The following is a 25,817-nucleotide window of genomic DNA, read 5'->3' on the forward strand; positions in this document are numbered from 1 at the left end:
ATCCCAAGTTTTGAAACCACAATTTTGAAACCACCTCAAAATTGCCCCTTCAAGCGATTTGGCCCCATTTGCAGTGATGCAGCAGACCATGCTGTCCACGCAGCATGCTACGTACAGCAGACGTGCCCAGATTACATCTCGAACCTCTACATTCCAATTACATTCCCGCCCGGCAGATTCCTCCCTCCTCGTGACTCTACTTGGTCTTGATCCACCCTCTATGCCCGACCCACCCTTCCCGACCCTTCAAGAACCGATGTCCACACAGAACATCCGCGGTAGGTCTATCCCCGACTTCCAACTCAAGACACCTCCTCACTAGATCTTCCGCATCTTCTAATCTTCCTCCTCCGTCTCCTTCTTCCCCTTCCCCTGCCTCTTCCCTCTTCCCATCTCCCCCATCCCCATCCCCAGCCGGCTCTTGTCCCTTTCTATCACACCGTTCCTGCAGCGCCTCGAGCCCTCTACTCCCTTCCACAAGCCCCACCAGCACCTCATCCGGCAACTCGGCAAACGGCGTCTCCCCCACAAGCAACACATACGCCACCGTCCCCAGCGCATACACATCCTGCTCTTTACCCCCATAATAGTCACCCCGGAGAATCTCGGGTGACGCGTAATGCAGGGTGCCCGAGAATGTGTCCCACCGTTTTCCAGGACGCCAATGGGCAGACGAGCCGAAATCGATCAATTGGCATTGCCCGTGTCCGTCCAGAATGACATTCTCGTCTTTAATGTCCCGATGGACGATACCGTTTGAATGGAGGAATCGGACCGCGTCGGCGAGTTGACCGATGAGAGACCGGACGTCGAAGGCCGGTAGGCCGTTAGGAGACGCTTCGACGCGGTCGAATAGATCCAGACCGGATCCAAAGCGGGGCATCACCACTGTCCCATCAGCCTTGTCTAGTTTAAAGCTGATTACACTTACTATAGTAGAACTCGCGATCTTCAAAGAAATCGAGCAGTTTACAGATATTCGGATGACCCCTGGCCGGACTGGACCGGAGCTCGCTCGCTATGCGCTGCGCATTGCTGCTGAACATGTTGGAGCTGTAGGACCGGTCGACCAGCCTAGCCGATATCCCTGCCGAGTCGGGCGAGGAGGGTTTCGCAGAATTGGGGCTTGATACGGGGGAGGTAGAGTCCGGAGGGGGTTGACTCGCATGTTGCAGGAGCGCGAGGGAGGGTCGCTTAACTCCGTCCGGAGGAGTGATGGTGCCGTCTCCCGTGTGGATGGGAGCCGGGCGCGCGCGTGAGGGGTCCCAAGGATGAGGTTTTGCTGGTGCGTTATAAAGAAGATGTCGGAGTTGATCCATGACGTGGACTACAGAGTCAGCTGGTTTTCCATTAGCATCAGGACTGATGACTCACTCTCTACCGGGATAGGACCCAGCACCTTATGCCTGACCCGTTAGCTAATTCTTCAAACCTCCCCGTCCCAGCGCAAAACTCACTTCTTCCAGCAATCCGCCAAGATCCTAACCTTGACGATATACTTTATGATTACTTCCTCTCCCTCCGGCTCTCCATTCGCCCCCTTTACTTTTGCACGCATGACGAGTCCATACGCGCCCTTACCCGCCTCGCTAAGAATCACATAATCCTCAATCCCGCGCCCGCCCACTCCGCCCGCCGTCTCGGAGCTAGGCGTCCCAGGCTCCGACGGGGGTCCGATACTAGGCGCGACAGAGATGGTCGAGTCCATCCTGTTGAATCCCGGGAAAGACGAGAGACCGTGCTTGTTGCCTACGCCGATACCGTGATCTATGCTGGTAGATGGCGTGAGTCCAGGCGAGCGGAAGGGAGAAAACGAGTTGAGGGATGCCTTTTTCGCGAGGGGCGACATGGACCCATCGATCAATGTGTTCATATTGTGGTAGGAGTGTCCAGGAGGGAGGGACGTATCAGGCGGGACAGTGAACGGCTGGACAATCCGACCGGCCACGAGCGAGACCCGCTTGGTGTCTCTGCGCCGGTGCGTCGGTCGCCGGGATTTAGGCTTGGACGGTTCGTCCATCGGATTACTCTTTTCGAGGGATGGTTCCTTTGCGTCGGCGAGGGACCGCGCATAGTCCCGGATCGTCTCGAGGTTGGCAGTGTGCGAGAGGGATAGTCGGGGCTTGGCGTGGTCGTCGCTGCCTTGGGCAGACTCCAGTTCTGGAGACTCTTCCGGCGAGACCAGACTCGGTTGCGCGAGGAGGGGCGAGCCATGCAGCGGACTACGTTTGAATGGTACAGTGGGCGATATGGATATGGACGAGACACTCCCGCTGAGCGTACTTCCGCTGGATCGGCCAGTGGGCGATAACGACGCCCCGGATCCCGTCGATCCGGGTGCACTGTCCAGCTGCAGCAGCCCCACCGAGGCACTCTCGAACGAGCTCAAGCCTGACGCCGAGGCTGAACCGACCCCGCTCAAGCCAGCCGACTCCAGCGGGATCGGAACGATCCTCCCCGACTCGCTCAATTTGAGACCCGAGCCAATCTGCTGCACGCTTTCAAAAGACTTTCCGCTCCCCTTGTCCGCCTCCAGCTCCTCGTCCAGATCGCGGAAGAGTCGCTCCCGCTCAAGCTCCCGCTTGGTCTTGGCCTTGGCAGCCTTGGGCTCCTGTAATCTGGGGACGGAGCGGAGTGACTCGCGTCGCCCGATTGAGGCGAAACGGACGGGCGAGTCTTCGTTGGGTGATGGGGAGCGGTCGGTAAAGACGATAGCTTCATCCGGATCGGCGCTTTCAGGCTGATCAGGGAGGACAGAGGTCGACTCGGCGACGGTAGGAGAGGGAGCGATGATGTTGGTTTGAAAGGTAGGTCGAGAGGGAGTGAGGTATGCGGGCGGTTGTTCTGGCGGTGAGACGGCGCCTGGATCGGGAGTATGCGTCTGCTCCCGCTGGAGATAGTCCGCCGATACGGTGGAATGGAGGGATGGGCGCTGGATAGTAGGTATAGGCCCGCGATCCAGCATCAATCCCACCTGCTTGACGTCCTCGCTTGACGCGGAAGAGAGGAGGCTGCTCCGCCGTCCATCGCTCGAGTCAGACGAGACATTCTCGTCCAGCTCTTCCCCCATTTCCTTTTTGAGCTCTTTCCACTCGGCGGTCGTCGGCGTGAGGATGACCATTGAATGTCCGCCGGGGTGTTCGGGGCTGCTTCCGGGGCTAGGGAAGAGCGGTGGGAGGTGGGATTGTAGAAAGGCGTGAGCGGGCGACAGGGCGGCAGAGGGTTGCTGCGAGGAATGGGAGGGGATGGAGATTGGTGGTCCAGGCCCATTCTGCGGAAGGGTCTGGGATCGCCGAATGTGTATTGGCGATGCCGAGGTGGAGGAGGTTCGCGTGGGCGATAGCTCGCGTCCAGGAGTCGAGTGGAGAGAGTTGGAAAGGGCTCGATCAGGCGAGGTCTGCCGAGATCCGGCTCGAGAAGTAGAGTGGAGGTGGTGGTAGAAGCGAGCACTGATCATCAGCTCGGTCCTACTCGGCGAACCAGCGACCTACCTATTATCCCACATATTCTCCTCGGCTTCCGCACTTGCCCGCCTGTATCCATCGCTCGTTATCCTCCTAAAATCCTTCCCTTGCATCGGCTCGAGCTCGTCCCTGTCCTCTCCCTCCGCCGAGCTCATCGTCAATCCCAAACTCAAGTCCCCAAAGCTCTTGCTCCCCACTACGCCATTCCCCCCTCTGAATCCGCCAGAGCTTGCCCGGCTTCTCGCCTGGGACATGAGCACGCCTCCGCGATGTCTCCGCGCATTCGCAGGGGGAGGGATGGATGGCTGGCGGTGATGGGATGGTCCCGCGTCGTTTTCGTCCGTGTCCCGCTTCTCTCGCTCGGGCGAGTTCAGGACCTCCTCATGAGAGTCCGAAGCGATTTGAGCGGATGGTGAAGAGAGAGGATTCTCCCGAGGTTCTAGTGAGGAGGACGGCGAGGTGGGGAGGAGCGGTGGGTTCGTCATCTGCGCAGGAGCAATGGAAGCGATAAGCTGGACGACGGACGGGCGTGGCGATCCCTCCGTTTCGTCCGAGGGTGTGGCAAACGGGAAACCATGCTGCGTAGGAGTTGGCCGATGTAGATCGTGAGACTGCAACGCTATGACCGGCATGATGTTTGCTGATGCGCAAGATCGATCAAGCACGGTCGTCGGCTACAGCGAAGAGATCGAACGTGCTCCCGCTATTCCCAAGGGGTGGTTGGTGCACGGTCGATCAGAGCGTCATGCGCGAAGCCAGGAGGCCGTGCGTCCTTGTGTAGGTGGCTCGTGATCCGGAATGAACGGTCTGGGGTTCCTGGACCTAATTAGCTCGTGTGTGTGGATGACTGTGTGTGCTCCAGCGATCCAAGGATGTGGGACGAGCAAACAAGGCACCAGATGCGATATAGGAAGCTGCTGCGGGGAGCAGTACGCCGGCAGGAGCAGACTCGAGAGCAGGTCAGGTATGGCAGATATGCAGAAGACAGGAGGTAGGAGTGTGAAAGGATCGCTGTTGGCAAGGCTGGTCCGCCCTGAGACCTGAGGCGGGAATGGCGCTCACCTGACTTTGACCTGAAGGTCTGCCGGTCTGCCTCCGATTTCTCAAGGGGGAAGAGGAGTGTCTACACAGATTGCGCTGTTGGCGGTCCGTCGAGCTGGGTGTCGGCTCGCTGTGCGGTGAGTATTGTATACTATATGAACGCCTTGTTCCCCTTCCTTATGGGACCGTTGACGCGGCATGTCGATCTTTGGTGGGGCACTCAGGCGGCGGTCACCGAGATTACCCCGCGATCGGAGATATAAAATCACGTGACCTCGGTGAGACACACGGGGGAACAGCCCGAGACCCGTGCGTCAGCATTCCTCAGCCGGAAGCTCGTCCGTTAAAGTTCGCGTTCGACCGGTGCTCGTTCCATACTTTGGTCGAGTTCACTCGTTCCATCCTTTAGTTGAGTCCATTCTTCCTATAGCTAGCGGACGGTCACCCCGCTGCTTGACTCCACGCAGCGCCGAAGAAATGGCATCGTCATCTTACAGAACCTCGCGCGAGACGGACCTACTGGGATGGCGCTTGAAAGTAGGGGAGGACAATCACGGCCAGCACAAATGGGTGTATCTCCCCGAAGGACCAGCGCGGGAGGCTTGGCCCCAAAGCAAAGGCGACAAGTATGCGATCGGTCTGGAGATGGTATGTGCATGCTTACTATGATATGCGTAATGGCTGATAAAGTAGGACATGCCGGATCTCCCTCAACCTAAAACTTACATGGACGGCGCGCGGAATGGTCTGGCTTTCTACAAGGAGCTGCAGGCGGAGGATGGACACTTTGCGACAGAGTACGGAGGTGAGCTGTCATGCTCTCGGTCGGGGTCTCAGCTGACATACAGGACCCCTGTTCTTGATCCCCGGCTTGATTGTGGCTCTGTCCGTTACTGGTCAAGCGCTCAGGCCTGAGCAACAAGCAGAGATGCGACGGTACCTCTTAGCGAAGCGTCGGCCAGAAGGTGGATGGGGCCTGTAAGCTAGCTTCCTGGAGTCCACGCATCAGCTGATATGCAGCCATACCGCCGCCCCACCCACGGTATTCGGGACGGTGATGAACTACGTCGCGCTTCGGTTGTTGGGCATGAGTCCGGACGAGGAGCCGATGACAGAGATCCGAGCTCTAATTCACAAAATGGGTCAGTTGCTACCCACCTATGCGGCAGAATCTAGTTGACAATGCAGGCGGCGCGGTGTGTATCCCAACGTGGGGAAAGACTTGGCTGAGTATACTGGGGTGCTATGAATGGGAGGGAATGGGTCCGGTCCCGCCAGAACTCTGGTCAGTTTAGCTCTTTCCGTATCTGACCTCTACTGATATCTAGGCTCCTCCCTGATTGGGTCCCGTTTGCTCCATGGCGCTGGGTACGGCCCTTTCTCCGCCTTTGAACACACTGCTGACCCTTCAGTGGGTCCATGTTCGTAACGTCGCCGTCCCCACTGCCTACCTCTACGGTATCCGCTTTATCGGCCCCATCACTCCTCTCGTCCTCTCTCTCCGACAAGTAAGTCCCCCTTCCGCGCATCACTGACGACAGGAACTCTACACCCAGCCCTACTCATCCATCAAATGGGCCAAACAACAAACCAACATCTCCCCTCTGGACATCTACAATCCCCATTCCCGGACTCTCGATGCCGTGCACGCCGTCTGCCACATATACGAGCACCTCCCATCCCTGCCCTACGTCTCGTCCCTGCTCCCCATCCGCAAACTCGCCCTCAAGCGGGTCTACCAACTCTTGACGTACGAAGACGAAAACACCGGGTATCAGACCATCGGGCCCGTCTCCAAGGCGTTCAACATGGTCGCTCGGTTCGCTGGCGAAGGTGCCGACAGCCATGCGTTCAAGCAGCACATGATCAAGGTTGAAAACTTTTTGTGGATGGGCAAAGACGGGTTGATGATGTGCGGCACGGACGGGAGTCAGTTGTGGGATTTGACCTTCATTGCGCAGGCGATGGTAGAGACGGGCTTGGCGGAGGAGGAGGGAAACAGAAAGTGTGTGGAGGGGATGTTGGGGTGGTTGGATAAGGCGCAGATCAGGGAGAATCCGCCGCATTTTGAGAGTGCGTGGAGGCACCGGACCAAGGGAGCTTGGGCGTTTTCTACCCCAGAGCAGGGATATGTGGTGAGCTGAGCTCTATCTCCATTTTGGTATCCGAGCTGACAAGCCAGGTCAGTGACTGTGTCGCAGAAGGTCTCAAAGCAGCCATGTCCCTCCAGTCCCTCTCCAATACTTCGAAAAACATCACCGTCGACCGAATGCGGGATGCGGTCGATACCATCCTCTCGATGCAGAACCCGAACGGCGGGTACGCGAGCTACGAGCTGCAACGAGCTGGAGAAGGGCTGGAGATCATCAATGCCGCTGAAGTATTTGGGAGTATCATGATTGATTACCTGTACCCAGAGTAAGCTACTCTGATCCCGAATCGATACTGCACGAGCTGATCGTTAGATGTACCACCTCGGCTCTGTCGGCTCTGGTACACTTCTCCAAGATCGACCCATCGTACAAGAAGAAGGAGATCGCGTAAGCTTCTTGGTACTCTTCCGATGTGAGAGACGCATAAGCTGACCCGCCAGAATGACAGTCGAGAAGGCCATCAAGTGGATCAAGACGGACCAGCGTGCAGATGGGTCATGGTATGGCTCCTGGTAAGCTTTTCCAATCCACCTCGCGGAGGCTTGAAGCTGACGACAAAGGGGTATCTGCTTTACCTACGCCACAATGTTTGCGCTCGAAGCGCTCGGGATCGCCGGCGAGACTTATGCCAATTCGGACAATGTCCGCCGGGCCTGCGATTTCCTAGTGGGCAAGCAAAAGGAAGATGGAGGTTGGGGTGAAACATACATGGTGCGCACAGCCCTTCATTTTGCTCTCCCTCCACTCCCTAATATCTCCGCATCTCGATATCTTGGGGGCTGATAGCCAGTCCTGCGTATCCCTCGAATACGTCCAACACGACACATCCCAAGTCGTCATGACAGCCTGGGCTATCCTTGCCCTTATTTATGGCCAGTACCCCGACAAGACGGTCATTGACCGGGCGGCCAAAGTTATCATGGGGAGACAAAAGAAGGATGGAAGGTGGGAACAGGAAGATACAGAGGGGATCTTTAACAAGAATTGCGCAATTGATTACCCGGCGTTCAAGTTTATCTTTTGTATTTGGGCGTTGGGGAGGGCGGACAAGTATCTCAGAGAGTAGGCGATGTGTAAACGGGCGGAGATGTAGAAGATGATGTGACAAAGTATAGTATGAACGGAAGAGCGGGAAAGGTGCCCCAAGGTGGTCGCGATGGGACGGCGTGATCACATCTATCTCCGCCCGATTTCGTTCTCATCTTGCTTGTTCTCGGGAGGAGCCAGCAATACTGCATCTCTTGCCTATAGATATGGAAAACAAGATATAGATCGTTCACAGAAATCGTCAAATATCCCAAATCCCCCTTGAACCCTCGAAACAACCCTACTGAGCCCAATCCCCACTATATTCCGAGCTGTTCCTCCGGTGCCCCTTCGTCTCCTTGCCCGGATGCCCTACCGCAGGCGCGAGTGCTATAGGCGCCTTTCCGCCACCTTGGCCATACTGTACAGTATCGTCATCCGACTCGCCATGGCCCGGTGACCGTGTCCGCTCCCACTGCTTGAGCTCATTCTGCAACTGCTCCATGTCAGCCTTGTACCCAAAGGAGAAACGGCCCAGCTCAGAACCTACCTTGTCATACTGCATCGTCGCCTCGTCACTGTTCTCGTCGCTCCCTCTTCCATCATGATCCCCACCGTCCTCTGAGCCCATATCGAACCCATTCGGCCCGCCCATCTCCAGCAGGGTGCTGATCCGCTGCTGCGCCTGCGCCAAATCCTCCCGCAGGATCTCGACCTCCCGCTCTGCCTCTTCGACACGCATCCGCATAAGGTCGACTTCGCGTTCCCTCGCAGCGAGCACATCTCGAGATGCCGAGAGTTCGGCTTGGACCGAGGTATGGGCCGACTGCAGCGAAGCGAGCTTGCGCTGGAGGTCGGCGTCGAGCGAAGGTGTGGCCCGTCCCGATACATCACGGGTCCGCGCGCCAGCTTCGGACGGTCTACCGCGGAGATTGTCAATTTCAGATTGAAGGGAGGTATTGGCGAGCTTTTGTTTGCTCAACTCGTCCTGCGATATCAGCTCGGCTCTGCACTTGATCAAGTGACAACTCACCTTCATCCGCTTCAGCATCTTCTCCGTCCCCTTGACGTATCGTACCGCCGTCTGATAATCCGACTCTAGCGCCGCCAGCTTCTCCTTGTGCTGGCTCTCGATCTCGGCAATCTTCCTGTCCTGGTCGAGACCGCGGAGGCTTTGATCCGCCGAAGGACTGGGCGAGCGCATGGACATCCCGGTTGGGGATCGCGCATCCTTGAGACGGTCGATCAGTCGGCTCAGGGACTCGGCCTTGTCCTCGGCGTCTAGGCAGCGCTGATTGAGAGTCTCGATCTCGCGCTGGGCATTCTCGTGTGCACGGTCCCGCTCGCGGAGCTGCGTTTCGAGCTCGCGGGTACTGGACGTTTCGCCAGAGTCGAGATCGTGATCGCTAACGGCGATCCCGTGGTCGGCGACTGCACGTCAGCTAGAGCCCATCCTCAACCGATGCAGACGTACGCAGGTTCCGCAAGACTGTACACCTCGTCTCGATCTCCGTGACAGCCAGATCCCTCTCCCTGAGCTCCGCGTCCTTGGCCCCATGCAGCTCCCGGAACTTGGCGAGTTCCTGCTGGCTCTGCATGTGCTTTGCCCGAACAGACCGGACCTCGGCTTTGAGAGACTGATGTCCCGATTCCAGGTCACGTGCCTTGGACCGATGATGGGAAACGCCAGCTTCGGCATCTTCTAGCCGCTGACCCGCCTCGCGCAGCATCTTGCGAAGCGACTTGCTCTCTTCTTCCAGGGCTCGCATCTGCTCCTGATGGCCACGGATACCCCGCGTATCGTCCAACTTTCTCTCTTTGTGTGAGTCGAGCAGCTGACCGAGGTGACCGGTTGATAGTTGTCGAAGCGAGTCGGCCTCCTCCCTGCTCCGGTTGTACGCCTGCTCCACCTCTCCTAGACGCTCAGCCGAGAGCTCAGCGTCCCGCGTCCTGCTCTCGAGCTCGGACCGTGCGTCAGTGAGCTCCGCTTCGAGGTCCGAGATCCGGGCGGTCGCCTTGTGATAGAGATTCTCCATCTCGGATGTCCGAGTCCCAGCGGCAGCGATAGCCGCTTGGGCGGACGCGATGAGGCCGAGGTGCTCCTCCCGGGTAGCAGTGGCCTCGTCGAGTTGTGACCGGAGGTGATCCCGCTCCGCTTCCCGCTGCTGGGCTGACGACGAAACAGTCACCATCCGCTCGGCGTGGTCGCGCAGAGAAGCTTCCGCCGATCCGTGCTGCTGCCGCAGACTCTCCAGCTCTTCCAGGAGGTTCCGATGAGCCTCTTCCGCCTCTTCCGCCCGGCGAGCCGAATCCGACTCCCGCTCGAGAGCAGCAGACCGGAGTTGCTCGTCTGAAGCATTGGCTTCTCTGACCCGAGCTAGCTCTCTTTGGGCGGAGGAGCACTCGGTCGATAGCTTGGCGAGCTGCTTTTCCAAATCCGCGATCCGCTCTTTTTCGACTCTGGAGAGGTCCGACATGGACGAAGACTCGAGAGTGGCAATTTTGGCTCGGTAGAAAGCGGCTTCTTGCAGAGCACCTCGCCGCAGTCGATCCGCATCCGTGGCTTTGTCGGACGCTATTCTGATCTGCGCGACGAGCTCGTTCTGCCTGGTCAGCTTGGCTCCGGAAAGAGAGGAATAGCTTACCTGGATAACCGCCTTTTCCTGCTTCATCCGCACCACCGCACCCATCAACTTCTTCACCATCTCCTCATCTATCGCCGGGCTATTCTTTCCGCCACCCAGGTCCACATCTCCATCATCCACCACAAAGCCCTGATGTACCGCGCGATTGAGCATAACCTTCATCGCCGCCTCGCGCTTCCTGCTTGCCTCGATCTCCGCCTGATTTGCCTTCAACTCCCGCATGAGATCAGACGAGCCCGACGCGGAGGGCGGGCGGACAGCGCCATTAGGGCCGCCGTTTCCGTTAAAGTTGTTGGCGGTGGGGGAGCGGCCATAGTAGAAAGCATCAGCAGGAGGAGCAGGTCGGTGATCGCCGCTATCGGCCTGCCGCATCCGAGGCGAAGGCGAGCGAGTCCCTAGAAGGGATGGATTGAAGCCATTACGGGTAGTCTGCGGTGGCGAAGCGGGGCCATTTGGTGGAGACATGACCCGGGGATGTATGGGTTGCACCGGACTGCTTGGACCGTTGGACACCGGTGACAGGGCTCGGCGGAAGTCTTCATCGCCATCCCGTTTTGGACGTTGGGGCGGCCCATTGGCGGTAGATCGCGTGGCTGGAGCTGCAGATGCAGGCATAGGTGGCTGAGGCAAGTGAGGGTCCATGGGCTGCGATTCAGATCTCGACATGCTTCTCGTCTCGATGGGGGCAGCGAGAGGCTGCGAGGAGGGAGGCATGGCCGATTGACCGAGGGGCGAGGTAGCTCGCTGCGCCAAGGCCAGGTTGTCCATCGAGGTCGACGCTGGTATGCCCCTGCTAGCCGCCTCGGCTTGACGCTTCGGCGAGCCGCTGTCGTATACAACGCGCTCATTTGAGGCGTGTACTTGTCGGAGGGGTTCCTTGTCTGCTGGATACTTTATCTTGACTGTTCTATCAGCCCCAATCCAGGAAAAGTTCAAGAAAAGTCCAATTCGGGCTCGACCAAGCCCCTGAACCCGAACCGCATCTTCCCGATCGTGGTCATCGCGGGCATCATCCCGAGTGATACGAAGTGGTCCAGCTTGACTCGAAACATTGAGAGGTGGACTGACCAGTGTCCAGCATGTGTATCAGAGATGGATCGTCCTTGGATACTCCGTTTGACGCGTTTGCTTCTCCGCCGAGGACAAAGATGGTACCGTGAGCGGCGACCATGGCATGTCCAGATCGAGCGGATGGCGCCGGGCCCATATTTTGAAACATGTACCATCGAGAATCTTTTGTCAGCTCCTATCTCCCAATGCAATGCGACTCACTAGATATCCTGAACGCCGCCAAGTCTCCCAGATCTTTTCCATTGACATCACGCCCGCCGAACACGTAGATGACATCGTCCACGATAGCTGCGGCATGGCCTTCTCTGGGGACCGGGATGTAGCCAATACAGGAGAGCTCCGTCCACTCGCCCGTCTCTGGATCGAAGCGCCAGGTGTCGTTATAGTGGAAGTTGCCGTCCGTCCCGCCAAACACATACAGCATATTTTGCCAGCTGAGCAGGATGTGACCCGTTCTCGGGGAGGGCGGTGGTGTCTTGTAATTGGCCCGTTCCCAGACGTGTTGATTCCCGTCTCCCGAGAATGCTGCACTGTTAACTTTGACCCCTCGGTCGCTTTCCCCCTCCTCGATTCTTTCTCTTCCCGACCCTTGTTTCTGCGGTTGGGCAGACTCCCTGCCCAGCCTCCAGCCATCCCCTGTACGCCTGTGTCCCTCGCAATAGCACTAACAACTTCCTCCTCTTTTCCTTGCTTCAAGATCTTGGCCTTTCGCATTCGCTCTGTTTCTCACTCGTACCTCGCCGCTCAGATGGCCCGGCCCCGTTCCCCTTGCCCCCACCTTCTTGATCTGCCCAGCTCATCATACAGAGAAGGCGAAGCTCACCTTGACGAATATCGTAGCTCCAAAGATCGTTCATAAAGGCCCCCTCCGCTTGTCCGCCAAAGATGTAAAACTTGCTGCCCAGCAAACAAGCGGCATGCCCGTACCGTCCCGCCGGACCCGGGGTCACCGGCATGCGCGTCCACTCTTGCGATCCTGCCTATCAGCTGTGTCTCACGGCTAGTATGGATACTCACTCAAGTCTAGCACATAAAGCCCCTCGTCCTGCTTATCCTCTGGCTTCACCTTTGTATCTCCTCCCCACATCAACATGATCCTATCCGCCATCGCGCTCGCATGCCCCACTCTTGGCGCAGGGAGTTGACCGCTTGTCCGTACATTCATCGTACTGCAGTCCTTGACCTCCATGGACCACAAGTCATTTCGGACGTGATCGTGGACGAGACCACCAAAGATGAGCATGTGGCCCGAGTGGGAGGGGAAGGCGGGGACGGCGAGGCCATAGCGGGGGAAGGGGTTCGTCGGAGCGGTAGGGGGAGATGCCGCGGAGGGAGCGAGGCGGATGGGGCGGTACGACCAGGGGTACTGGGTCGAAGAAGCCGCAGTGGACTGCCGAGACTGGGGGACCAGCGCTTGTGAGGGCTGCGGGGGTCCTGACATATCTGTAGATGGACCGGGATGACCGTTGGGGCCGTTCGGTACCTGGTTCGTCAGCGATGTCCAGCAGAACGCGTGGACGGGGTTCGGGATGCCGCTTCGATCAGGCAGCAGCTCCGCGCTTTGCCGTTCTCGAACGATTCCATCTCCTCCATCGAACGATTCCATCTCCTCCAACGCTCCTCTCGGCGTCCGAGTCTGAACTCCTGCCTGCGTGCGAAGATGAAAGAAGGACGTGGTGGATCTGAGGTCGCGAGAAATAATGCTCACCGGTCCAGATGTCATCCGCCGCTGCTGTCCTGACGGTCCCACCATGGACGGCCCAGGCATCTGAGGGCCGGCTGGCATACGCGCCTGCGGAGGCGCCGGGCCAGATGGCGGAGGTCCGGCATTCGGAGCATTGCTGCGGGCAGACGATAGAGATCGAGGACGAGGCATAGATGAGGTTGGGTATGGGCGTGGAGGGAATCACGGTCAGCGCGCGCAACAAACAAGAATTATGAGAAGGGGTAGAGGTGGTGGATGCTGTGATGTTTCATTCGGAAGTGAGACATTGTGGTATGCCAGAGCAGGTGAACATATTCTGGCGTCCCACTGTACTTCTACACCCCTAATCCGCCGACCCCGGTATCGACTGGAAGTTGAGGGAAGATCGCCAACTCACCTCATTGGCGGACTTCCCGTTGAAGGTGATCCGTGCTCTGTCGCGCCGGTTACATCCTTATCCTTGGACTGCTTTCTCTTGAACAACGACATGGTGCAAGCTATGTTGAGAGCTTATCGACGCGACGAGAGATGGGTCAAGCTGCACCCTGGTGTTTGTTGACAAGGGGAATCAATCCAAAGGACTGCTTGTTTCGATTAAAGTCGGCCTTTGCGTCGGGCAGAGCGGACGTGGCGCTGACAGCCTCTGACAGATGTGACCTGTTCCAAGTGTTGATGATGGTGGATGATTGTAGGATGGTGATGTAGGACGCTTTCACATGGGGATGGGCGTCGACGCCGGCAGTCCAAGCGCCAAACCTTAATTTCCGTCGCGTCCTTTCTGATCGCGTACTGATATTGCGGCTTTGCCATCACCTCTTAATCATCACGATGGTATACGGCCCAACAAACGCTGCATAGTCTATCCTGACTAGTCGATACAAGACTTCTAGATACGTAGTGAAACCGACAAAAATGATGATCAACCCAAGATGCTCCCTCACTTTGAGCCGCTTTTCAAGTTCCTGAACCCTTGCCAGCCACACCTGCTCCGAGATACCACTTCCTCCGTTCCTCCTCATCACTTCTTCTTGCCAAACGGCCCCTTGAAACCCCACTTGCCCTTTCTCGCCAGCCCTTCCGCGCCCAAATCGCCAGGCGCGAGGATCTTGCCCCCTCTCCAGTCATTCTCAATCATCGTGTACCCCTTTTGCTCCCCTTCGCTATCGTCCGACTCCCCGCCGTCATGCGGGCCAGCATACCGGTGCGAGAAGATACTGACGGCCGGTGCCGGTGCGGGCTGGATCTGGGAGGACGAGCTGGCCAAGGGCGATCCGTGCGAGTACTGCCGGTTCGTACCGGCCCGACTTGGTGCCGAGTAGAAGGCAGTGTTGGTGGACCGAGGGTAAGATGCCACACTGGGCAGCCCCTGATATCGCGTATTGACAATATCTGCGATAGGGGGTGCGGGTGGCGGAGGGACGCGGATCGAGTTGAAGCTCTCTTTCCGGGACCGGGGGGCCTTGGGTGCTGACGCGCCCGCCATGAGCCCATGGCCTGGTGGCTGGACAGGTAGGGAGCCGGCAGGGATACTGGATGAGATTTCTGACCGCGCGGGTCCGCTGACCGCTCGGGATTGGATCGAGCTGCCGCTGGGTTGGACACCCGTGAGCCACGCCGGTGGTCCAGAGCGCGAGTGATTATCGGTGGCCGCGCGTGGCCGAGGCCGCCTCTCGCTGCCTCGGGATGATGGGGCGTGCAAAGATGGGGCGGCAGTGAGGGCCTGCATCTTTTCACGGTAAAGGGTGGCGCGCCGATCGTAGATACTGCTGATGTTCGGGACGGATGTTTTGGGTGCTTCGACGCTGATCATGGATGGTGGTGCACTCTCGCGATCTGTGGAATGTCAGCTTGAGCCCTCTGCTTTGTTGTGAAGATGTGACTTACATCTTGAGCTCGCCACTGATGAACTTCTCGCCTCCGAAGACATACCCGAGCTCGGCGCGCTCTGGGCACTAACGAAGCTTCCACTGACCCCGCTCGCCCCACTCTCCTTATCGCTGCTGGTATCGCTGAGGATTTCAAACTTGCTCTTGCCTCCCGCCTCTGTGGTACCCCTCCTTGACAGCTTCTTCTCTCTGCGCTCCATTTGCGCCAGCTCCTGCTCCATGGCATGGCTCTCCCCATATGCCGCCAGCTGAGCTGCGAGATCCCTGCTCGAGTCCGCATTCAGAGGCAACTGCGCCAATTGCAAGACATCATCCTCCTGCTGCTTGATGGCCTTGACAGCTTCAGCGCGGGAGGAAAATTTGCGCTGAGGCGCAGGTGGTAGAGAGACGGATGAGCCGTCCGTGACGTCGTCTTCTGGTACAGGCGGGAAGGCCGAGCCGAGGGTGATGGAGAGGGTTGAAGGGGGAGTGAGGGAGGTGGCCGATGTGGAATGGTGATAGGACGACCAAGCAAGGTTGCTCCCGCTGGCTGTCGTTGCGATGGACGATACAGACTTGCCGCGAGGACGAGAATCCATGGAGAGACTCGAAGGGGGTGGAGGCGGGGGCGTGGTGTTTGGGTCTGATGAGCCGCGCGGACGCAAATGCCGGTCCGAGGTGCTGTCGTCGGATGGGTTGCTGCCATACCGTACCATGGACAAGGACGTCGTGGACAAGCGGCTGAGCTGGCTGTTCATCGAGCCGATCGATGCACCGCGGTAGCGATTCCGCAAGGCAGGGGCTAGCGGAGGCGTCATCTCCGGCTCCACTCTATCCTCTTCGACAGCCTCTTCGCTGACCACAGGGACGAGCGATTCCACTTTTTCCGAGTCATCCACCTCGACCAGAGCATCGTGGAAGACTTCTTCCTCGGTTTCTTCATCCTCCGCGTCTTCGGCGCCGTCATCGTGCTCCACCTCGTCCCTCTTTCGTTCGCTTTCCCGCCTGAGCACGCCGGCTCGTAGATTCGCCCGCTCGTCCAGAGCTAGATCGACCAGCCTGGATGAGCTGGCTATCCGCGTAGTCGCCGGTCCAGCTGTCAAGCTCATCACTCCCGCAGAGGGTGCGCTGGGAAGCGTAGCAGACCGTTGCTTTGTCGCACGCAACAGCCCCGGCGCTGGTCCGCTAGACACCGAAAGCCTGGATGGGCCAACCGTACCCCTCGCTCCTTCCGTCTTGGTCCGGCGGATCCCAGTCGGGACTGTCGAGTCCGAGTCGGAACTCTCCCTCGCCCACTCGTTGGCTAACGGGGAAGGGGCGATAACATTGCTGCCCTTGCGCGGTCGATTCCAAGGTCTTTCGCCGGTGGGCGATACCGGGGAGGTCCGACCCTCCCGAGGAGAGACAAAAGCCGAATTTGGGATTTTTGGCGGTGACGGTGATAGATCCTCAAAGAACCGGGTTTTTATCGGTGGGGCAGAAGCGGGAGTCTGGCGCAGTATGTCTGGATTCTCCCTGTTCTCGTCAAGACTCCGCCGTTCTTGCTGCTCCAGCTCCATCGACGCCCGCCTAAACCGCTCGATCCCCTCCTCCAGCTCCTGAGCGTCTATCGGCCGGCTCTCGCCGCGCTTCGGCGGACTGGGCGAGCGAGAAGGAGGCGAATTGGTACGCCGGAAAAGACCGATAAAGGCATTGCGGGACATGTATTTCCGTGTCTTGTCCTGCGCGCCCGAGAGGTTCTGCGACCCGTTCGAACTGCCCGATGAGACATTCTCGGTATTCCGGCTTCGACCGCGACCGAAGAACGACCCGCCCGAGCTTGAGCGGGGAGGTTCCCCTTCTCCTTCGACGAAGCGAACTTGCTCGTTTTGTTCCCGGCGGTGCAGGGCGTTTCGGAAGGCTTGACCCGGATGTGCGGCCTTTTCGAGGATGGAGGGTAGGGATGGTCGGCGGGAGGAGTGGGAGGTACGATGTTCCCGGGGGAGCGTGTGATGCGGACCCGAGCGGATAGAGGCGAATGTGCTCGACTGGCCGGACGCGCCTGACGCCTGAGATCCGCCCGAGGTGATCCGCGCCAGGTCGATACCGTTACTTTGGGGTTGAGGGGCAATGGCAGATGGTTGTTCGTCCGAGGGGTAGGAGGGAAGTTCGGTATGTGATGAGGCTGGACTGTTTCCGCCGATCGGAGAGTGGTATACTGAGGATGGGGCGAGTGAAGGGGGGTAGGGTAGGCCATCTGGCGATGCGGATCGGCTGACCGAGCCAGAGTGGAGGGGTGGAGGATGTAGCAGTCCGTCCGAGCCTGATGCGATTGGTTGCTGGATGTCTAGTCGGGGCGACGCGGGTAGTGGGGGAACCGGCGGTATATCCTCAATTTGCTCCATCGACAAGCTGTTCTTCCTAGACCGCCTCCCTAACAGCCCATCCAGGCTTTTCCGCAGCTTGATAATCCCACTCGCATCTGAGCGAGTACTCGCCATGCTCATCGCGCTCTCTTTTCCCTTGAGACTGGGGTGATAGTCCTCGTCCTCCAGGTTGATGGTTGACTGAGATGGCGACCCGTCCTCAGAGAATGGTCCGGTGATGATACTTCCGCTTGCGATGGAAGCTGTATCTGCAAGCCCGTCTTGGCGCCTGAGGTGGTCGTATACCTTCAGAACGTGCAAGACCGACTCATGCCCGTTGGCCTCGGCGAGAGAGGCTGGCGTTTGGCCTAGCTTGTCGGACTTGTTGGAAGCGGCACCGCAGGTGAGGAGTATTTGGACGATATCGGCGTGACCGTTGGCAGCAGCAAAGTGGAGAGGAGTCGCACCTGGAATAAGCGTACTCCTTACCCCTCGACACTCAAACTCACCAGCTGCACCCAGACTCGGCGCGCCCTTCTTCTTCTCATTGCTATACCTCCTCGGCAGCCTCGGGGCATTCACGTCCGCCCCCCGGTCTATCAACATCTTGACCGCCGCGATGCTACCCCCTGCCGCGGCGGCATGAATCGCCTGTACGCCATGCAATACCGAATTGACCGGCTGACCATGGGTAAGGGCGTAATGCACCAAACCCACATTTCCCTCGGCCGCGGCGGAGTGGAGCTCCAGATTCGGGACTGCTTGGACGTAGTCAAAGTAGCCGGTTGGGGAGGGCGGAGATAGAGTGCGGTATAGCGCAGTACGAGCCAATTGGAGATGAGAGGAATAGGGCGAGGGGGGCTTGAGAGGTGGAGTGAGCGGGAGAGGGGAAAGCATGTCAGCGTGGCGCTTATACTGATGGAAGAAGTAGAGGTGTGACTGATGGGAAGAATGAAAGGCAAAGACAATGGCGAAGTCGAGAAGCATGTCTAAGGGCACGCGCATGTCCGACAGACCCCTCCTCCACACACAGACAATAACAAAAGCTTCTCCTCGTATGCACACATCCCTGCCTTTGTCCGTCCACGTCCCTCCTTGTACCACTCCTTGTACCTTCCCTACCAATGCCGTCGTAGACACCCCGGAGCAGGAGAGCAGGCTGGAGCAGACGCGACTCACAGTTCAAGACTACGTCGTATCTTCGCTCAATCTCCTCTAGCCGCGTCGTGCCTGAGACTGACCCGGGCATCTTCCCCCGCCTCTAGGCTGCAATGCATGTAATGCTGCCACCTTGCAGCTCGAGAGGGCGTGGGCGGGGGTGCAGCTCACGCCGACAGTCGAGAGTCTCCGCTCCTAGGAGAGGAGTGGACGGACTAGTCGCTCTCCTCACAGAGCCTTCCCGCGTCTCTTCTTCCTGCTCCTTCCGGCCAGCAAGGGAACCAAATAGATGGGGGACCAGAGTCCGAGCGTTTTACCCAGTTGGCCCCGCAACACGAGTTACGCCTTGCGTCAAGCGTTCAGGATGTCCGACCCGCGTCTCCCTGGGAATGGTCCCTGATTTCTACCCGACTTTTGGTATCGCGTTTCCCCTCGTTTGGAATCGGTTCCAGCGAGATGGCGAGAGATCAAGATGGCTAGATACAAGGTATAATGTACAGAATAGCGGGATAGGAGTTGAGCTGTCTTGGGCCTTGGCAGAGAGATGAACGTGACGCTCTTGCTTGCTTTGCTGCTCCCGTCCCTGCAGGCGAGTATGCCGGAAGCCGGATCGGACATCGGGGTAAGCGCCTTGCTGATGTTATGCTTACTTCCTCCCCGCATGCTGATCAGATTCGCATGCATGAAAGTGGAAGAAGGAGCTGCTCCTTCGCGGTCTCAGCAGATACACCGAGGCTGCATCCCTCGCGTCGGTGTAGACCAAGGGGAGATATGGGATTCTGCTCGAGAAGGAGACCGGCGATCCTCTCCAAAGATCTCCGCCGATAGAGTTGCGTCATCGAAAGGTATCTGAACCTTAATTATTGGGGTCATGAATGGGACAGAGGGGATCTACAGATCAAGCAGACTCCCCGTCTAGGAACTGTCTAGGAACCTCCATCGCCTCCACCACTACCGCCGCCTCCCCCACCATCGCCGCAACCGCCATCTCCTCCGCCCCATCCTCCAGTCGCGCCGCCAACATAGCCATCCTTCCCTCTTCTCCTGGAACCGCCCCCATGAGCCTGAAGCTGTTGGGGGGTCGCGACGCGATAGTATCCCTTGCCGGACGGGTGGAGCTTATAGCCCCAGGGTACGGGCGCTGGTTTGTGTTTGCGCTTGGCCTTATCAGGAGGGGTGACTAGGGTAGGAGTGGGAGACAGGTGGGATGAGCTGCCCCCTGATCTGGGATCCGCAGTGGAGTTCCTGGACGATCAGCTCAAGATATCCTAGAGCTCTCAGTATGTTCAGGGCTGGAGACAGTGAGAAGACAAACTTCTATGCATATCGTCAGCATCCATCGTGAGTGGGCATCAGTGGGCTGCTTTCCAGCTCACCGAGGCGCACACTCCACCGCCTCGAAGCCGGAGAACATGCTGTTTGGTGGTTGGCGGTCGGGCCTCGCTCATACAGCTCAATATCTGCTAAGACTATCGACCCATTAAGGCCAGCGATAAGTGAAGTCGGGAGGAGGGATGCATATGGTTGTGAGCAGTCGTGAACGTGGGAGGGGTTGGGGTTCTATTCGTTCCCCCCGTCTAAAAGACGCGTCGTGTCCAGCCAAAGCCAGCTCGGGACTGGATCGATTGTACTTCTATCTGCAGTGTACGCTATGCTGACTTGTGAGCTATGCCTCTTCATGACAGGCAGGACAGAGGTCGCGGATGGCTGGCTCCTCTGTCCGGCGACGGGTCTGTGTTGTCAACGGTCTGACAGAAGAGAACGAGCTCGAAGAGTACTGATAATGGCACCGGGCTCATTTCATCCTGTCCATACTTCTCATCGTTATCGTTACTGATTGCTATCCTTAATACGATATCTGCCCAGCTACATGTACGCTCCAAAGCAATTCTGACTATCCAGGTCCTGACCAGGCCAGCCGGCGAGGCGCGGAGCACCTAGCAGTAGCTGCTGCCACTACTGTCCGAGGTGGAGGAGTACGAGGTGCTGCTCGAGGACGAGTCGTACGAGGTGCTACCAGAGGACGAGCCGTACGAGCTGCTCGAGACTCCTCCGCTGTAGTTACCCCCGCTGTACCCGCTATACCCGCCATATCCGCTGCTATAGCCCCCGCTCCCACTCCCACCCCCGCTCGCACAGCAAGTGCCAGTCTCGGCCGTCCCCGACCCCTTGGCCGTGCCCGTGACCTCTCCCGATCCCAGACAGCTGTCGCCTACGCCCGAGCTAGCAACCGCGCAGGTACCAGCGAGGAGAGCGCCGCTGTCAGAGTCACTGGTACTCACAACGCTGAGCGTGCCCGGTCCGACATCCCGGCTTCGGATGTATGCACCGCGAGAGCGGGTAGAGGAAGAGAGTGTGCCGCCGCGAATGATGGGCTTGGGCTTGGGGGCGGTGATGGTGCGCTCTGAGGCGATGGAGGTGGTTGAGGCAGCGTGGATGGGGTAGGTGGGGGAGGGGGCGACGAGGGGCTCCGGCTCGGGAGTGAGGGGCTGGTCGGTGGAGGGGAGGGTGTGCTCCGCAGTGCTCTCTGGGAGCGTGGTGTTGCTGCTGGTGGTGCGCCCGAAGGGCTTCTCGGCGGTAGGGATGGTAGACGGACGGTCGATGGAGAGACTGTCCTGCTTCTGAGAGATGTCAGTTTACATTTCAGATAATGACAGAAAGCGGTAGACTTACAGAAGCGCAAGAGCCCATCGTTGAGATGAACACTTGAGGGAAGGTGGAGTGGGTCAGGGAGGAGAGCGGCGGAAGGTGGTGAGGGAGTTGGGGGTCTTACAGGTTTGGTCGATGTGACTGGCGAGTGGTGCGATGAGGGGTCGGTGGAAAACTCTCGCTCGGCCGTCTCCCCTTATAGTCCAGCGTAGCTGATGCTCTTGAGAGCACTCAGTAGGAGTGGACATATCGGCTATCCCTTGAACCGGTTGATGAGACATTATGACGCTGCGATATGATGAATTGAAGTTCCGGTCCTTCGAGATACCGGGCGGAGCTCGAGTTAAAGGAACGTGCGAGTCCTCCTACCAATCTCAGCCGTTCAGAAGGACACAGCGCGGCGATGCAGCGGCTTCAGATAAGGTAGTGCCGAATCTGAAACAGGAGGAATGCATGCGGATTCCGCCATCGTCGCCGCTGGAGGTCCGGCCGTGAGCGGATCGTGCCGGTTTCAGATTGGCTGCAGACCGCTCAAGACCTCCACAGATTTTTCCAGCGAGTGCAAGCTTCCCTTTCGCCACTCTCGAGGCCGAGCTGTTCTGATGAAGCTTCTCGGCCTTGACATCCAGCAGACGAGCGCTCTCATAGCTCCTTTGGGACCGGGTACAGCTACTCGTACATGTGCAGCTGCTGGTCCAACTCCGCTATGGTCGTTACAGACCCCACAGTGCCATTGATCCCTACCCCTAAGCCCGCTGATCCCAGCTTTGCCCACCAACCACGCTGATATATGTATGCCCGTCAACCTTCATCTTGGTCCTGCGCATCGCCAGCTCCTCCGGATCCACCGCCTTAGCGACCGAGGTGTAGGCCGGAGGGTTGCGGGGAATCACGACTTGCTTGATCAGGGATGTCGGAGGGGAAGCGGTCCTGGTAGGGAGGGCTAGCTTCGCGCTACCAAGGGGAGTGGTAGAGTGCTCCGATACCTCCATGGCAGTTTGCTTTTGGGTCTGATGATGTCAGTGGATAAGCTCATGACGAACAGGAGGTAGATAGACTCACTGATACACATGAGCCCATATTACAGTCAGGCAAGTGATGTGGGAGAGCTTAGGGTAGGGTGAAGAAAGCCAGAGATGAGAACGTTTTAGTAAAGCTGCAGAGATGAGAGCGTTCTAGTCGGCAGTGTGTGAGGGGAGTGTGTGGTCTGAGGAATAGCTCATAGATCGGTGAGCCGACAAGCTCTTATAGCGTTCACGACTCGCCGGTGCCCGCCTCCTATACAGCTCAAGGCATCCACCGCCATCCGGCTATGAGTTAGGACCGTCAGATGAAACACCGATGATGACACGCCCCGAACCAACGCCGAGCATTCCTCGGCGGAGACAGGCAATCCCGGTCGGCGGGCGGAGCTTGGTCGTCGAGAGCACGTTCGTCTGTATCATCAGATGATGTTCAAGCAGTGCATTGAGGTGACGTGTGCGAGTGATGGGCACGCTGGTGAAGCCATCCGAGGCTTTCGAAGTCGAGCTGATTAGTCCGGGAATCCGCTCCGCCCATCTACCTCGTGCATAGTATGGATCGATCTCTATATGCCCTCATGTATCCGCTGATTCACACCACCACTGTAGCTATTGAGGCCCCCGTAGAATAAGCAACTGCGCGATCTCTCTTCTTTTTCCGCCGGCTCCGAGATGATTCCCCTCGCCCATATTGCTCTGAGGGGTATGAGTGGGAGTGATGATTCCTGTGATGTGACATGTTGGGGTGGCTAGAGTTGGGGTGGCTAGAGTACATCGGCTCATCGTACGCGTAGCCTCTCTGCAGTGGTAAGCTCGTAAGTTGCGAACACATGCACGGGACAGAAGGAGTGTAGAGCCGGTGACCTACCGACGAGCAGCAGCCCATGTTCGGTCGATCCCACGAGGAAGCGATTGGTGGAGGTCAATTGAGGGAACACCCTATGCGCCTTGGGAGCTGTGGGGCGTGAGGTGAGGGTTGGGGCGTGTGGAGACGTCCTGTGACTGCTGGAAGATCAAGGCGTGTTTGAAGGGGTAAGGGCAGCTTGCATGTCTCAGTTTATATGCTCCTGGTCGAGACTGCAGTCATTTACTCCCGAAGTAGCTGCTGTCATAGCTTAGAGGTGGGCTGTGCATCCTCGGATGCAAAGCAGCTGCCCTATCGGCCGTTATACCGCCTAAAAGCCACCGAGGCGCAAAGGCGATGCAGATTGACGCAATGTTTCAAATGAGGAATGAGGAGTTGACTGAATTGCCTCATGGAGTAATTTGTGCGGCCCAGCCTGGCCGCTTGGGCGCAAGCCGTTCCGGCAACTTGGACACTCCCGCGCAGACCACCGGACACTCAGTATACCTCTGCTCTCACTTCGGAATAGTCGGAGTGTCAAGAGATCGTTATGTCATAAGCAAGTTCAATCTATAGTACAAGCTACGAATGGTTAACAGGGTCCTCAGCGCCCATACGCTCCTTGACTAGACCGCTCAGTCTCCGCCCCCGCCACCACCGCCGCCCCCACCATCCCCACCACCCCCGCCACTCCCGCCACCCCCACCACCACCATCGCCACCACCGCCTCCACAACCACCACTATCGCCTCCGCTGTGACCGCCTCCACCGCCGCCGCAGTGATGCCCACCACCAGCATCATATCCGCCCGCAGCGTACACATAGCCCGCGCTCGCGTAGGTCGTGTCGCCACCGCCACCGCGACCGCTGATAGAACGCCTCTGACCGACTACGACAGGTGCGATACGGGAATAGGTCTTCTGCTTGACATAGGGAGGGGAGGGGCGGTTGAGTATCTCGGTCGCGGGGGTGATGAGGGGTTTCTCGGAGATGGCGCGAGTAGGGTTGTCGACGATACCCTTCTGCTTCTGTGTATGATCAGCCGAGTCCGCATGATAAGGCTAGAGGATGGACTTACAGAGGTGCAGGTACCCATGATGCGCGCGGTCTTGGTGGTGATCGATTGTGAGTAGAGTCAAGTAAGGATAGTTGTGAGAGGTGGTCAAGAGAGATGGATGATGGGCGGACTGACCTCGTATTACTGCTTCTTATACCCGCATCCTTTGTACAGCACTCGAGATCTCGCGGAAGCACAGAATCGAGCGGACACTCCGGCTATATCCCGCAACCGGGTGCTGACACGAAATGGCCGGGGAATTCTCTTATCTGCACAGCTTGTAGCTTCCGGAATGTTTACACCTCGGGCGGAGCTCGACACAGGGAGCAATGAACGTGCTCGCTTGGTCCAGTCGGAATGCACGTGCTCACTGTAGAGGCAGAATGAGACCGAGCCGACACGGCTCCGGTGAAGCGACAGACCGAGTCCGCTTGAAGATGCAGGCCTATGCCCTTTATACCACTGTCAGTCAGCGGTACGGGTCGGTCCGCGCTTTCAGAGCTGTCCGGCCATGCAAGTCAAGGCAAAGTGATGAGTATGAAGCTGAGTGAGTGCTGGGCGCTGATGCGGGTCGACACGTCACACAGGTCGAGTCAGCTTGAGTCAGCGCGCGCTTAATTGACTAGTCAGCCGTGCCTGATGCCGGCAGCCCCCCACCCTCTGCTGCTCGGGGCCTTTTGTCCACGACGAGCAGCTTGAGCCTCGAGGTGACTGCAGCCCTTCCTCTTGATTCTGTACATACCCCTATCTCCCAACCATTCAGAGACCAACAGCCATTATGTCTAGCTCCCAGAACAGCTCCAACTCCAGCCAAGGCTACAACATCACAAGCTCGGGCACCAACAGCCAGGTAAGCTATCGTCCCCTTGACCCCTTCGCAATCGATTGAGCTGACAATCAGGGCAACCAGTACGACGCTCGGGACTATGGAGACTCTGCTGCCAACTCCAACTCGTACCATTACTCCAACAATGATGGTAGCTACTACTACTCGAGTGAATCCTCTCCTCCTGCCGGTGTCCTCGTGTGAAGAGAGCGTCGCTGACTGCCTCGCAGACCCGAACGGCTCGACCTACTACAATGACGGGCAGGGCAACGCCAACTACAATCCCCCTTCCCAGGGCAAGTAGGCATCAGCGGACAGCGCTGGAGGGTCGCCCAACCCTCTGATCCCTGCTGCCCAATACCGAGCGATCTTGTCGACATGTAGAGCCTACAGCATGTATTGTGTCCCATGATACTGCCTTGGAAATGAGTAGGTAGCTTTGATATGACTACCATACACATATTACGCCGTACAACCTTTCTACAACCAGGAATCCATCTCCGCGCAGAGCCCAACCTGAGGCCTAGCCTAGCTTCCTCCACCTCCTCCGCCTGCTCCGGCGCCTTGTCCGTACCCTGCAGCCATTCCAGCTGCCGTCGCGCAATGATAGCATCCACCTTGTACGACATGATTATGGCTCCCCTCCCGCCTCGTGGTTCCCTTGGGGATGTACCCCTCGTATTCAGGCTGGTTGTAGTCCGGCATCTTCTTCCCGAACGCCTCTTGGTAGGCCTCTTCAGCAGTGATGACATGTGTGGGCTGCTGAGTCTTCTGCACACATCAGCCGCGGACAGAGACTCCCCCTAATTAAGGGCTGTAGACTTCTAGGCGGGCTGGAGGGCGGCAACTCACTGAGCTGGAGCCCCCCATCCTGGCTGAGACCTTGCGACTGATTTTCCGCGTCTAAGTGGCTTGATGGTAGTCTGACGTGCTCGCTCGAATGTGT

The 25,817-nt window shown here is 58.2% G+C and overlaps 8 protein-coding genes across 8 annotated transcripts; 3 read left to right on the forward strand and 5 right to left on the reverse strand.

The window, feature by feature from the left end:
- Positions 1-196: 196 nt before the first annotated feature.
- MKK02DRAFT_21008 (uncharacterized protein) lies at positions 197-3,949 on the reverse strand (the record flags this gene model as incomplete). Its single annotated transcript, XM_053086348.1, has 6 exons — positions 197-888; positions 932-1,087; positions 1,163-1,327; positions 1,375-1,406; positions 1,458-3,449; positions 3,492-3,949. 6 exons carry the CDS (start codon positions 3,947-3,949, stop codon positions 197-199), a joined length of 3,495 nt encoding a protein of 1,164 aa, XP_052941701.1.
- A 1,033-nt stretch (positions 3,950-4,982) lies between these two features.
- On the forward strand, positions 4,983-7,724 carry MKK02DRAFT_21153 (terpenoid cyclases/protein prenyltransferase alpha-alpha toroid; the record flags this gene model as incomplete). Its single annotated transcript, XM_053086369.1, has 13 exons — positions 4,983-5,153; positions 5,199-5,310; positions 5,354-5,483; positions 5,526-5,647; positions 5,694-5,790; positions 5,834-5,873; positions 5,918-6,013; positions 6,047-6,640; positions 6,688-6,923; positions 6,971-7,045; positions 7,099-7,170; positions 7,219-7,369; positions 7,449-7,724. The coding sequence occupies 13 exons, from the start codon at positions 4,983-4,985 to the stop codon at positions 7,722-7,724; spliced, it is 2,172 nt and encodes a 723-aa protein (XP_052941702.1).
- Positions 7,725-7,985: 261 nt separating this feature from the next.
- Positions 7,986-13,186, reverse strand: MKK02DRAFT_41560 (uncharacterized protein; the record flags this gene model as incomplete). The annotated part of the gene is made up of 10 exons (XM_053091615.1): positions 7,986-8,183; positions 8,235-8,672; positions 8,718-9,115; positions 9,159-10,287; positions 10,330-11,231; positions 11,398-11,562; positions 11,602-11,925; positions 12,224-12,376; positions 12,418-12,883; positions 13,109-13,186. 10 exons carry the CDS (start codon positions 13,184-13,186, stop codon positions 7,986-7,988), a joined length of 4,251 nt encoding a protein of 1,416 aa, XP_052941703.1.
- Positions 13,187-14,123: 937 nt separating this feature from the next.
- Positions 14,124-18,212, reverse strand: MKK02DRAFT_21286 (uncharacterized protein; the record flags this gene model as incomplete). Its single annotated transcript, XM_053086391.1, has 5 exons — positions 14,124-14,928; positions 14,986-16,742; positions 16,821-17,223; positions 17,359-17,782; positions 17,825-18,212. The coding sequence occupies 5 exons, from the start codon at positions 18,210-18,212 to the stop codon at positions 14,124-14,126; spliced, it is 3,777 nt and encodes a 1,258-aa protein (XP_052941704.1).
- A 1,187-nt stretch (positions 18,213-19,399) lies between these two features.
- MKK02DRAFT_41562 (uncharacterized protein) lies at positions 19,400-19,887 on the reverse strand (the record flags this gene model as incomplete). Its single annotated transcript, XM_053091616.1, has 2 exons — positions 19,400-19,718; positions 19,850-19,887. The coding sequence occupies 2 exons, from the start codon at positions 19,885-19,887 to the stop codon at positions 19,400-19,402; spliced, it is 357 nt and encodes a 118-aa protein (XP_052941705.1).
- A 264-nt stretch (positions 19,888-20,151) lies between these two features.
- Positions 20,152-21,859, forward strand: MKK02DRAFT_30905 (uncharacterized protein; the record flags this gene model as incomplete). Its single annotated transcript, XM_053088163.1, has 6 exons — positions 20,152-20,203; positions 20,376-20,870; positions 20,919-21,103; positions 21,185-21,285; positions 21,432-21,502; positions 21,546-21,859. The coding sequence occupies 6 exons, from the start codon at positions 20,152-20,154 to the stop codon at positions 21,857-21,859; spliced, it is 1,218 nt and encodes a 405-aa protein (XP_052941706.1).
- A 1,764-nt stretch (positions 21,860-23,623) lies between these two features.
- Positions 23,624-24,084, reverse strand: MKK02DRAFT_30906 (uncharacterized protein; the record flags this gene model as incomplete). The annotated part of the gene is made up of 2 exons (XM_053088164.1): positions 23,624-24,016; positions 24,067-24,084. The coding sequence occupies 2 exons, from the start codon at positions 24,082-24,084 to the stop codon at positions 23,624-23,626; spliced, it is 411 nt and encodes a 136-aa protein (XP_052941707.1).
- A 739-nt stretch (positions 24,085-24,823) lies between these two features.
- On the forward strand, positions 24,824-25,175 carry MKK02DRAFT_41566 (uncharacterized protein; the record flags this gene model as incomplete). Its single annotated transcript, XM_053091617.1, has 3 exons — positions 24,824-24,895; positions 24,947-25,040; positions 25,102-25,175. The coding sequence occupies 3 exons, from the start codon at positions 24,824-24,826 to the stop codon at positions 25,173-25,175; spliced, it is 240 nt and encodes a 79-aa protein (XP_052941708.1).
- Between the last annotated feature and the right edge of the window lie 642 nt (positions 25,176-25,817).

The sequence above is a fragment of the Dioszegia hungarica genome (genome assembly GCF_025882075.1).
Source record: "Dioszegia hungarica strain PDD-24b-2 chromosome Unknown MKK02contig_32, whole genome shotgun sequence".
NCBI classification, from domain to species: Eukaryota; Fungi; Basidiomycota; class Tremellomycetes; order Tremellales; family Bulleribasidiaceae; genus Dioszegia; species Dioszegia hungarica.